Below are 14,107 nucleotides of genomic sequence, written 5' to 3' on the forward strand. Positions count from 1 at the left end.
TAGCTCCCAGTGCCACGTATATTTTTGTATTTGTATTATTTTGCTTTTTTTTTGGGGTTAAAAGTTTAAACTTTTTTTTTTTTTAAGAGAAAGATTGGGAATTAGTAGGCCATAAATGAATTGAGACTTTTTTTTTTTTTTTTTTTTTGGTGATAAATTCTATAATCTATATATATATATATATATATATAACCGAAGCTTTTGAGGTTCCCACAATTTTCCACGTCAGCATAATATTAAAAAAAAAAAAAAAACTTTTTAAGACTAAAAAAAAACCGGCATTATCAAAAAGGAAAAAAAAAAACACCCGGCATTATCAGAAAGGAAAAAAAAAAAACACCCAAAAATTTCAAACCGGCATTATCAAAAAGGAAAAAAAAAAACACCCAAAAATTTCAAACTGACACTATCAAAAAGGAAAAAAAAAAAAAAAAAAAAAACCCAAAAATTTCAAACCGGCATTATCAAAAAGGAAAAAAAAAACACCCAAAAATAATATATTTGCCTTGAATCCTAACTAAAGCTATAAGACAGTTTAAATATTTTTTGACACAGCTTACGTAAATAAATATAGTATTTAATTTTTAAAAACCATCTTTCTCTCTGATAAATAACCCACACTCTCTCTTCATCGCCGCAGACATGGTCTCCTTTTTATTTTTGCCGGTGATAATCAAAAAAGGTAACCGGTCGGCCTCAGAGGTAGGGCGTCGGTCAAGCTCACAATTTTAATACTCTGTCTCTGTCTCTGTCTCTGTGAATGTGTATGAAGATCTGATCCCTTTCAAATGGTATGTATTGTTGCTGCTCACGCAATTTTCTTTTTCTCCGTCTCTATGTGTTTGTTATTATTATTCCTTAGGAAATTTTTTAAGTCTTTGACTATATGTGAAGATTGGAACATTAAATTTAATTATAAATAAAATAAAAAGTTGATAGATGCTTATATCTCAACCAAAAAAAAAAAAATTCTGTCTTTTGTTTTAATCAAAGATCTCTGTTTTAGCTCACACCACAACATGACCATGACCATGCTAAAAAGGTAACCTTTGCAGCAAACTTTTCGAAAGAGCTTTACTGTTACTTGTACAGAGAAATTGGGCATGATTTTTTTTTTTTTTTTGAGAAGGAAATTGGGCATGATTTGATTGTAGTAGTATTGTGTTTATTGTTCACTACGTCCTGCTACTGCCTGTTTAATATATTCATTTTATTCTTGATTTTGGTATAAACATATTAATTGAAGAAGATGGTGATTGTACAAAATTTCAAAAACTTATCAATTGAAGAAGATGGTGATTGTACAAAATTTCAAAAACTTATCAATTGAAGAAGATGGTGATTGTACAAAATTTCAAAAACTTGATGTTCAAACCAATGTGTAACTTACACCAACATATGTACTTAAGGAAAACAAAAGGGCATATTCAGAGACTACTACAAACCAACAAAGGAAGAAGATACAAAAAACACTTTAAAGTTGTCTTTCAATCTCTAAGATTTTCTATGCACAATTTGGTTTTAATGAATTTGTGATTTTAATACTAAAGACGTATTGGAACAAAGGAAATTTTTTTGCTTTTATGCACAATTTGGTTTTAAATTGAAACAAAGAGGAATTAAACTCTTATATTTAGTTATTTGAGGATTTTTTTTTTTTACTATAGCGTTAATTGTTTGTCTATATACATTTAATTTCTAAATATTGTAGTGTTCAATATTGTTTGAATTGTAACTTATCATGTATAAATAATTTATTTTGAATTTTAAGTAATTAATATTTGCATTGGTATGTTGTTGAGATTCAATAGTTGTGTCTTTAAAATCAAGAGGAACTGAAAAACAATATCTAAACTTCAATGTTTTTTAAATATAATGAATGCATTGAATATTTAATAGAAGGCAGGAAATAAATGAAATTAAAAAATAAGAACGTGCTACTAGAGAATTGATGTTCAATTCCAACAGCTAATGTCAAATCATTTGGAAAAAATTAGTAGCTTTCCCGTGCATCGCACGGGTTAGCGACTAGTTGCAATAGAAGAGGAAGGATTTGAATGGTAATTGCTTATGTTTGAAACTTAAAAAAAAAAAAAGAAGAAGGGGAGATATGCATAAATTGAGAATTAATAAGTTTATTATAAAACATTTTAGTTTTGTCAAAAGCCAAAAGGCTTCCCACCCATGCGGTGTTTCCATATAAACAAAAAAAGAGGATATAGATCTCGATTCAATCCTTGCCAATGCATCAATACATTGATTTAGCCTCACGGTAAACATGCTCAATCCGCTTATTGGAGATATAGTTTTCAATGGGTTCTTACAATCAAACAATAGAGATTCTATTAATAAGTTTCCATTATCATTGCTCATCAAATGAACTACACTCAGAGCATACAACTCAACGATAAGGCTGTTTAAGCCAAGATCCTTAGTGAGAATTAATCCATCCCTAAGGGTCCAAAGTTTAGCAACGAAACTATTGGTAAACCCAGGAGATCTAGTGTAGCCTTTGACTTATTCACCATTATGATTTCGAATCAGAGCACCTCCTCCTGCTCTGCCAAGATTCCCCAATGTCGAGCCATCAAAGTTTAATTTGAACCACCCCTTTGGTGGCTTTTTTCACAACACAGGGACAATGGTTTTCGAAAAAGAAATCTTGGCGTTCATACCAATGGAGAAGTATTATGCACTACTCTGTATACATTAGTAAATAAATTTTGGATCAAGAACTCCAATCCTGAAAACAAAGGAGTTCCTGTAATTTCCAATTGAGCTATTAAGGCTTTCTTTTTTTTTTCTTTTTTGATACCATGGATAACAAAGTTCAAGGATACAAAAGAAGCAAATAACAAGATTGTTGGAATAATCTAGCTATAATGTACAAGCATATTTTAGGCTACTAAAGCTTTATAAAAATTTATAAAAAAAAAAAAAAAAAAAAAAAAAAAAAAACATTTGATAGAATGGTCCTTGGAACAGTATTAATGGTAAAGTATATACCATGTTGTTGAAGATAATGGATATCCCTTAGCATTATTAGGGCTCTTAATTATAAAATAATTTAGTTGTTTGAGTAATTATGATTTGACTCCAAGGTAAGGGGGGTTGTTTTTTTTGTTTAGCCAGGGTTAAACTTCAATTTGGTGGTTTTGATAGTTGGGTCCTTCTACATGGGAGAGACTTAAGGTCCGTTTGTTTTGCACATCTCACATCCACGTTTTACCTTTTTTTTTTTTTTTTTTTGTGCAAATAGGCCAATGTACAGTAATTTTAAAAGTGAACAGTAACTAAAAAATGATTTTTTATTGTTTTCAGCAAAATAAGCGGTATCCAAAAGCACACTTAGTATTACTATTTTGAGAGAGCCCTAAAAAAATATTATTATGAAGCATCCTTTAAGTGTATAAGCACTTTGTAATATTTATCTTTATATAATGAAATTATCCCATGCTATATGTGGATCTAGACTATTGCCGAACCACATAAATATTGATTTGTTCTTTGGTTCTCTTTTTTTGTTTGTTTGTTTTTTTTTTTTTTTTCGATTGTTTGTTTGTAAGATTTCTCTAAAGTCATCAATTTTTCTCAATCAATCAATCATACGTGAGAGTGCTATTATAGGTCATTTGGGAGGAGAGAGGGAATAGACTTGTAGTAGGTTGCTCTACTTAAATTGATCATTTAGCATTTAATATTGAGAAGTTGCTAGTAAGAGCATCTCCAGCAGATTCTCTAAATTTATGTATTGTTTGGAGAATAAACAGAGGCTTCTACCTTATAGCTACCAACTTTTTCAAATACATTTTCTAACGGATTCTCTATCTCATTTAAATATTATTTATTCATTCCTTGTTTATTCTTTTTTTAATCATCATTTATTCTTTTTTTAACAACTATATTTTTCAATGAGAAATGTTATGTCCACGACATTTTATGCAATACTTTCACAACAAAATTTATGTGGAAAGTTGTTACTAGTTCTAATTTGAACCCACCACTGAAATTATTTTTTTACTCGCCAATATTAACTAATAACAATCTGTTACTTAAAATTTAATGTGAAAATATTGTGGTAGTATTTTTCAATTTGGATTTTTATTTTTTATTTTTTATATTATTTTTCTTTCTTTCATTTCATTTTCATCCATACGTTTCGTTTCTTTTTTTCTTGTTTTTCTCCTCCGCACAAGTGTCCAATGTCCTATCTGTATCCCTCCTTCTTTTATTTTCTTTTTCTCCTCAAGAACATTCCAACAACCTCACATTTACTTCACATCAGAGAGAGAGAGAGAGAGAGAGAGAGAGAGAGAGAGAGAGAGAGAGAGAGAGAGAGAGAGAGAGAGAGAGAGAGAGAGTGCTGCATAGATAGAAGGGTAGTAGAGATCGAGGTCGTCGAAAGGACAAAGACGGTGGAGATCGGCGTTCACCATGCGACACTACCATGTCCGCCACCCCATCGCCACTCATCCTCCTCCCCACCATCAGGCTGGGTCAGATTAGCTTGTTCTTTTTTTTCTTTTTCTTTTTCATATGTGCTTGTTCTAATTCAACTTTATTGTAAGAATTGGATTTTGTTTTGTGTTTGGATTATGTGAGCCGTTTTTTGAGAGTGAAGCAAAGAGACTGAAACAAAGAGATGAGAGGAGAGAGAAAAAATTGTTTTTTATTCGGTTGTTTAAATTTTTTAAGGAAAAAAATTTAATTTGGAGTTGCTACAGTGTTCTCTAGATTAAGAGAACTACTGTAGCAACTCCAAAAAAAAATTGGAAAAGTTTTGTATTTAGAGAACCTGTTGGAGTGTGAATAGTGGGTTTTTTTTCTCCAAAAAATAGAGATAGAGTATCTATTGGAGATGCTCTAAGTGAGGGTAATTAATGCGAGGTGATGGTTATTCCCTTTACATGTGCCACGTTATCTTTATTAGTATTAGGAGCTCATCTTATTTGGGCAATCTATAATAAAATTGCTTCCCAAATAAAATATTGGAAACTAATGTACCTAATGCACAATTGGAAGTTAATTGTATGAAATAATAATGGGTTTTGCCATTGGCCAGGTCTTGGACATATTATCTCATTGACGATATGCATTCGATATTTTTGTTATTAAACTGTAAGATAATATGAATAGTATTACTCATTTTATAATTTTTTTTAAACAACTGCTTTCCGGAAAGTAATAAAAAGAAATTATACGGGTACAAATTCCAAAACATTTTCTCTACTCAAAATACAAATTCTAATTCATTCAAAGCGCATGAATTTCATTATACATTCGTACGTTAGACAAAAAAATTTCTTCAAATTAGTTATAATAAGACTACCAAAAAAAAAAAAAAAAAACCAAAATCCTTCTAAGATCACGATAAAAACACATTATTGATAAGAGCCTAACATTACTAGAGCTGTTGAATAAATTTTGCTAACAAAAACCATGCAAATAAATACTCAAAATATTTACACTAACAAAACAAAGTTGTATATATTAGGGGTGTCAATTCGTGTTTGCGGGTCGGGTTCGTGTCGTGTCGAGTTATAAGTACTCTGCTATATGGGTTGACCTGAACCCGACCTGTTTAGTAAACGTGTCAAGAATCCTCAACCCTAACTCGACCCGTTTATTAAACAGGTTAACCCGACCCGTTTATTAAACAGGTTAACCCAACCCGACACGTTTAACCTGTTTAATTAATAAGTCATATAAAAGTTAATACAAATAACATGTTTAATAACCTGTTTGATTAATAGGTCATTTATGACCTAAATAATCTATTATTAATTTTTATATATCTAAAATTAAAATACAATTACAGCCATAAATATAGTAATAAACATATAATTACAACAAAAAAATTAAGCAATAATAACAAAATTTAATGCTTTTATTATTTAAACGGGTCAAACAGGTCAGACGGGTTCACATGTGTGAACCCGAACACGACCCATTTATTAAACAGGTCAGCCGTATCAACCCGAATATGACCCGAACCCATTTAGCCTCGACCCATGACCTGTTTATAAACGGGTTAGTCGTGTCGGGTTCGCGGGTCGTGTCAAATTTTGCCACCCCTAGTATATATTCACAATATTATGGTATCTCAACTAAGTTATGTTAAGTATCTACCAAATAAATAGGCAAAGTCTTTAACCCACACCCAACTGCAGTGACAATAAAACCCAAACAATTACCTTAGATGTAAATTTGTTGAGAGGGAGGAGTAGTGACAAAGAGAGGCATTGTGGTGTGAGAAGTGTGGGTGTTATGGGTGAGTGAGCAATGTGGGGTGTTAGTAGGGATGGCAATTTCTACCCGACCCGCGGGTACCCGGTCCGGCCCGATCCTAATGGGTCGGATTTTACCCGGCCCGATAAAGAATAGGGTCGGGTTTGGGTTTTAAAAAAAAAACCCGAAGCGGGTCCGGGTCGGGTCCGGGTTTTGGTAAAAACCCGGCCCGAACCCGTACCCGACCCGACCCGACCCGACCCGGTTAGATATATTTAAAATTACAAAAAAACCTACCTATATATATACATCAACTCTAACCCTAAAACTCATTTCCCTCATTTCTCTCTCAACTCAGCCGCCTCACTCTCACTGACTCAGACTCTCCCTCTCATGCTCACTCACATCTCATCCTCCCCTCACTGACTCTCACTCACACTCACATCTAATCCTCACCGTCACTCTCATTCATTCACCGACCCACCCTCACCCTCGTGGAGGAGCAAAGATCTCGTGGTGGTTGCCGTTTGTCACGGAGGAGCACGAAATCAATAGATCGGAGCTTGTGATTGTTAGATCAGAGAGAGATGAGGTCGTGTTGTTAGATCGGAGCACCGCTGATGGAGCTTTAGTCAGTTTAGTGGTCTGAGTTCTTCATATTTTTTTTTTTTGGTTCATTTTTGTTTTGGGTTCATTTCCTCACTCAGTAGTTTTTGGGTATTTGTTTGAGGATTCGATTTGTATAGAATGTAATGCATGTGTATATTTTGAGTTGGTTTAAATGTGAATCGGAGTTGATGTTTGTGTTAATGTAAAAATCGGTCCATAAATGGAGTTTTTTTTTTTTTTTTTTTGATGTGATAAATGGTGTTTTATTTCTTCTATTTTTTGTGTTTATTTATTATTTATTTTATGTCTAAGAATCTCATTTCAACAATGTTGATTGATTTGTTTTGCTATTTGTGTTTGGGTTTTTATTTATTTATTTATTTTATATATATATTAATATATATAAGATTGGGCCACGGATTAAGCCCAGAAGTGGCTGGCTGGACGGGGCCCGCGGGGCCCACGGAGACCCGACGGGCCGGGTATGGGGCTAAAAAAAAGACCCGTTTATTAAACGGGTCGGGTCCGGGTAACAGGAGTAGACCCGCGGGTCGGGTCCGGGTAACAGGAGTAGACCCGCGGGTCGGATCCGGGTTTCAAAAAACCCGGCCCGAACCCGACCCGTTGCCATCCCTAGGTGTTAGAGGCACTGAGGAGTGTTAGTGTTTCAGTTTTCTACTAAGTGATCTACGTGTGTCATCTTTATACCAACATTAATCGAGTCTTATAGACTCGGGTTTACTTTTTCAAAACTCGAGTCAATAAGACTCGAGATCTACGTGGCATTAAAACTTCCATATCCACAAATGGAACTCATATTTTTGAGTCTTGATTTTTAGATAGAACTCGAGTCATTAGATAGAACTCGAGTCATTAAAACTCAAGGTGTTAGTTTGCAGTATCGTATTGAACACATGTCAACTTATTATATTTTTTCTGTTAATAACGCTAGCTTGCAAATTACCTCGGAGTGCTGCCTATCCACTCGTTTATAGTCGGGATTTGCTGTGACATCCACTATGGCAATATGATAAACATAGCCAATAGTCAATGGCCACATAACCCGAATTATCAGCAAAATGAAGTCACGTGCAAATCATATGATACTCAATTATGATGCGTCAATCAACGATTGGCTTTCACAGCCCAAAAGCACGGTCTATAACTCTATTCGCGAAACACCTAATTAAATACTCAGGTCCCTGTTCTCTATGCGCTTTCTCTGTACTTGTAAAAGCCATTGAAGAAGCAAAGAGAGCTTTGATTTTCCATCAATGTGGAAGCTCAAGGAGTCTATGTTGGGAAATGATGATGAAGAGGGATCAAGAGAGGGCTTCTTGGATGAAGAAGCAGATGGGTTTTTTTCTCTCTCTCCTATGCAGGTACTGTTTGAATATATATATATATATATATATATGAATTCCCACAATTTTTAATTTCAAGCACTTGGGTTTTTGTTAATTTTCGGTTTTATAAAACTATACTCGTCCTGGGTTTTGATTTTGCAGAGAATTTATGCTTTTGCCGCGTTTTTTGTCGCTGGTCTAGCTTGTATGATCCTGGTACAAGCATTTGTTCACTCTTATTTATTTATTTATTGTTTTTTTAATAATAAATTGTTGAATAAATGTGTGTATATGCAATGTTGTGTGTAGAATTTAATTGGGTATTATGAATTTTTTTAATACTATGAGTAATACGCATTGGAATGTAGGATGGTGTTGGGTTAGTGTTTTTTTAAAGTTTGTGGCCTTATACAGGAGTGAATGGCAAGAGAGGATCCTTATTGCTGGCCCCCAAAGTAGTTGGGGTTAAGTTTTGTTTGAGTTTTATTGCTTTTTTAAAGCAATAATTGGCAGTGGTCTTAGGTTGTCAAAGCTAGGAAAGTAATTTTGATTTGCTAATCAAGTGGACAGAGTGATGTAATGGAAATTAATTAGTGATTACAAGGCCCTTATACTGGTGGCAAGGTTGGTTGCGAAGCACTTGTAGCGGTGGGGCGTTGGAAAAATCATGTAGTGATATAAGAATATTCATGGATACAAGTTGGTGATTTGTGATCATTTTTTTCGCCATCTGAGGTTAATGATTTTTCATAATTTTTTTGATAAGTAAGAAAAAAGATTTTATTAACAGAACTCAAAAAAGAGGCACAACCCAAGTATGCTGGAAGTATACATGAGATAAACCCAAAGTCATCTAAAACTGAATGATTGAAGAAACTTGAGCATATTGGAAAAAGAATGACCACTCAAGGCTGGCTGTCATCCAATCATACATAGAACATAAGAGGATTGTTTTCAGCTCTAGAATGGATTGCCCATTCCCTTCAAACATACAAGCATTTCCTTCTCTCTAAATAATTCACTCCCCACTATGCACAAAGGAATCACATTCCAAATATTAGCATTTCACTGTCATCAAAATCACCCCTTACAACAATTAGATAAAGCCGAAAACTTTTAAATTTGAGTTGTATGATGATTTTCATACATTGATATGTTAAATTTGTGCCCATTAAAGTTCTAATTTGTTTTGAAAAAGGTAGACAAATACTAAAAAAACATTAGTAGAAGTTGAAAAAACATGTCAATTAAGGAGGACACGAAGAGTATGACTTTAGATAGAATAGAATGATGATAAAGAATACATGTGGCTGACCATGATTATTCTATTGAGGATCTATAGCCGACCCCAAAATTTTGAAATTAAGGCTTTATTGTTGTTGGTCCGCATTTTGCAATAGAGAACTTTCTTAATTTAGGAAGATTGCAGGAAATTTATAGCCCAGTCACTAAGTGTCAACATATAAATGTAACTGTTCTATCCTTACAATATATTCTTATCATTCTCCTTCTTTTGCAGTCACTTATTGTTTTTGCCAAACCCATCAAATTTGCCGTACTGTTCACATTTGGCAACCTGTTGGCAGTTGGAAGGTAGGTTAACTGATAATGGATTCAAGCAATGAGTTTTTAATATTATGTACTTGGTAACAAAATTGGGCAGACTATGAAGACCAAGATATCCTTTGAGGTTTACTTGCCATTTGATTTTAAATTTCCCTTTCTCTTTTAAAGAAAATGGATTGACAGTTTTTACTTTTGGATATTTTTGTTGAGAAGAGTAACTTTTATGCTTTTATTTGTGGGGGGGGGTGGGGGGAGTGACTAACTTCCTTGATCTTGAATTCATCACATTTGTTTAGCTTGTTTTCACCTATTGTTGTCCTATGGCAAAAGCTTGGGTTCTGATTAATGAAAATCAAATTAACCAGATTGTCTGACATATTTGTGTCTGTCCATGTCCAAAATTATCTACTTATCAAGTGCTGCTATTATGATATGCAGGGATGAACTTCAATTGGTTTAAATGTGTATATTAGTATTAAGTTTCAGTATTGATATACATAGCAACAATTTTCTAAAATTGTTGTTGGTTCACTTTAATTGTCCTTCCTTTGGTTTCATTTTTCCTAAGGTTTTTAATACTCTAAAATTGTGGTCCTGTTTGGCAGCACAGCCTTCCTCCTTGGACCTGTCCAACAAATGAGGATGATGTTTGATTCTTCTCGTGTCTATGCAACTGCTATTTACCTTGGATGTGTTGTTTTAGCTCTCATTTGTGCTCTCTGGGTAAGTTTGCGATGTTGATCCTATGAAAATGTAATTGAGGACTGTTAATTGAAATCAGCAGGCTTTAAAAGTTGATGGATCAGGGATTCTCAATAATCTTGGTAACATGAGGGATATTCCTTTGTTAAGATAGTACCAATCTTCAGGAGCATATGTGTCCTCACAGGATATTTTTGTTCAGAATTATTCTCACCTTTCCTATGTTTAACTTATGAGATGAGATAGGAAAGACTGGGTATTCTTATTTGAATTGATTCTTATAGTGTGGTATCTGATGATGTGCCCTGACCATTTTCCTTAAGGTGGTGACTCTTTTTGCGCATTTTTACCGGCATTCTCAACTTTGTTGAATATGAAACCTTGATTTTTTGGTTTTTCAAACACTCATTTGAGTGCTGAAATGGGTTGAAATTTTGAAATGACAAGCTTTGGAACAAACTGGTGAAATTTGTAACCCCACTTTTTGTTGCTTTCATGTCAACATTGCCTCCCCTCATTTGCCTCATGCCCTTGCTTTGTGCAGTGCAAGAATTTCCATCATGTATCAATAATATTTTCCCTGCTTTAAAATTTATTGAGATACTGGAAAGGGTCTAATTCTTAGAAAGCCTCAGATTCTGACTTAAAAGGTTAAATTACAAGCCCCCTAAGTTCTTTGCAACAAATGTGCCATGCCCTCCCCCTGGTCTGTGTTCATGCTGCATCTTATTAAAAAATAGTCAAAGAAGTCTTAAGCTTGCAAAACACTTTGCCATTATTTTCATGTTCATGATATGATTTATTAAGGTACAAGAAGTGATTATTCCTTCTCACTATTTCTTTTCATCTTGCAGATCCATAACAAGATTTTAACAATAATTGCAATCATAAGTGAGTTATGCGCCCTTATTTGGTGAGTTTTCCTTTCACAATCACCTCTCTCTACCTTAGTTTTGTGCCCAAGGAGAGGGAGATCAGCACTTTCCTCTCTACCTTAGTTCACTTGTTAACAGTCTTCATAATTTGTGTCTTATATTTTACATGCTCTATAACCAATTCTCTTGCAAGATCTTTAATATAGCTTCACTACTCTTGACTTTGTAAGACCTAGCTAACTTTTCATGATGGTTTTGATAGACACTGAGCATATTAGTGATGAGCTGTTTCAGGTACAGTCTGAGTTATATTCCTTTTGCTCGGAGAATGGTCTCCGGATTGATGATGCGTTTATGTGACACTGAGCTTTAGAAGTTGAAGTTGATCTTCTGAGAGAGTTGAAATTTTGGGATGCGAATTTTTTCTTTGCTCTGTTATTATTGATGTTTGAGTGAGTTGCCTGCAAAAAACGAAAAAAGAAAAAAAAAAGGGTTTTGAAATGCCACGACCGGATTTAGGTTGGTCTTTTTAGGGCTGTGATTGTTGTAGGAAAAGATAATTGTACATTTCTTAGCTGCTGCTTCCCATTCCCTTTGTTGTCTTTTGTTTTGCTTTACTTTCTTTTGGCTAAGAGTTTGCAAAAATTTCTCTAGCATTATTGCATTTTTTTTTTAAGGTTGAATTATTTATTTATTATTTATGTATGGTTTGGGATTTTTAATCAGACACTGGTCACCACCTGAGGGAGAAATCATTTAAAAAAAAAAAAAAAAAAAAAAAAAAAACCAATAATTTTCTTTTAAAAAAGAAGAAGAAAGAGGATATAAAGAAAAGAGCAGGCCAGTGCTATAGAAAGCCTAATTGTATTGGAGTTTTCTATAAAAAGGGACAATTTTAAGCAAGCCCATCTCTTTTAAAGTCTATTTGAATACTGATTATTGCTGAAAACTGAAAACACTGTAACAAAATAATTTTTAAATGTGTGAATAATGCTGTGGGACTCAGTTTTAAAGTTGTTTTTGCTGAAAAAAGTACTTGCGAGTTTTGTGAACAGCACACGAGACCTACTAAGAAATGCACCTGTTGGGAAGTGCACAAAGCACTTCCCAAACTCACACTTAGTAACCGATTATATTCAGATTATAACATTTTCGTCTGTTTTTTTTTTTTTTTTTTAGAAATTTTTTTGCAAAATAAGTGATATCCAAAGACACCCTTAATAAGAAGAAAGCTGCTGAATTTGTTCAAGGCAACAAGGAAGCCCTAAAACTTGTCTCCTCCCCCAAAATCATTGACAAAAATCATTTATGCTGCCTGTGATTGTTTCTGGGACAGTGAAAAACAAAAGTCAATGAAACTAATTTTTTGTGATCAATGTAAATCAAAGTAAAAAGGATTGCGGAAAATGTTTTCTACCATTTCCTTGTGCCCTCACCCTCAAGGTCCCTAAATTCCTTTGTGCAACCTATATTACCACTAGCATGCTTATAAGAAATATTCATGATTTTCGAGCAAGCAAAATGGCAAGAAATTTTTTTTGAACCATTTTCAAATACTCAATTAAATACAAAAACAAAGTTTTTTTTTTTTTTTTTTTCCAATCCCATAAAAAAATGATTTTTTCCACAAAAAAACTTCCTTGCATATTCTCAGCCCAAATCAAAGTGGGCTTTCTTATGCTGCTACACAGCAACTTAATTGAGAGGAGAGCCCAAAGAAGATTGGATTCTCTCGATCATTTTCCAGCCCAACTAGCCACAATTGTTTGATTCATAATTTTTCACTTCTTTAAAGCTAGGCCCCTCTGTTTTTTAGCTGAACACAACACATGGAACATCCAATTGAAACATAACTCTCAAAATTAAAACTATCACCAAAGAAACCATTGGTAGTAACAGTGAATAGTGTCATAAATGTGGCCAAAGGAAAATTAAAAAAAAAAAAAAATTAAGTCACTGATTAGGCAAAGACAACGATAAGCCAACTTTCTTCCTCCTTTAATTTCCAACAACCAAACAATGATATGAGATGACATCAACTTATCACCCACAAGCATGTGAAATCCAAACTCAACTACCTTAATGCTTGCTATCTACCACATACAAAACTGTGTCCTTAACTACCAAAACTTGAATACTAAGTTATGAAACTTCCTTAACCCCACCATCTCCCCACCCACACCCCCCCCCCCCCCCCCCCCCAAAAAAAAAAAAAAAAACAAAAAAGTTTATGAAACTTCATAAATATCACCATCTATTTATTGTCATCAATGTGACTGACAATTCAATTTCATCATGTCTCTGTGGCAAATAAAGCACTTACCGTGACAATGGTATGCAGAACAGGATCATGGTCCCATAAAAAAAGAAAAAAAAAATGTTAACATGACATACTTTTCGTACCCCAAATAAATAAATAAATGACATTTTAGAACTTCTTTTTATTACTAGGGTTTAGAGTGTGCAACATCTTTCTTCATAATGATTGTGGACCATGGGAAACATTGGTGTGAGTTAAGAAGCCTTGAGAATGCATGGCTTATAATAGGCCACTCTTGTTTTGTTTTGTTTTTTTTCTAAGCAACCATTTTATTAACAAAAGAACAAGAAACGACAGCTAAGAAATCAAATTTCTAGCTTGCTTAAGAGCTAATACATCGCAAAAAAACAGAAAGGGCAGAGCTAAGAATAAAACAACTTGAATACTTGTTTTTGAAAGACCACGAAGCCAAAACATGGGCAGCTTGATTTGCCTCTCTAGGAGCCCATTTAATTTAAATT

General features: G+C 33.9%; 1 protein-coding gene across 1 annotated transcript; it reads left to right on the forward strand.

Annotated features, from left to right (window-relative positions):
- The first annotated feature begins 8,022 nt into the window (after positions 1-8,022).
- Positions 8,023-11,979, forward strand: LOC126699801 (uncharacterized). The gene is made up of 6 exons (XM_050397772.1): positions 8,023-8,219; positions 8,346-8,399; positions 9,703-9,776; positions 10,355-10,472; positions 11,306-11,364; positions 11,621-11,979. The coding sequence occupies exons 1-6, from the start codon at positions 8,112-8,114 to the stop codon at positions 11,697-11,699; spliced, it is 492 nt and encodes a 163-aa protein (XP_050253729.1). The 5' UTR covers positions 8,023-8,111; the 3' UTR covers positions 11,700-11,979.
- The last annotated feature ends 2,128 nt before the right edge of the window (positions 11,980-14,107 follow it).

Source organism: Quercus robur, chromosome 9, assembly GCF_932294415.1.
Source record: "Quercus robur chromosome 9, dhQueRobu3.1, whole genome shotgun sequence".
In the NCBI taxonomy this organism is placed as follows: Eukaryota; Viridiplantae; Streptophyta; class Magnoliopsida; order Fagales; family Fagaceae; genus Quercus; species Quercus robur.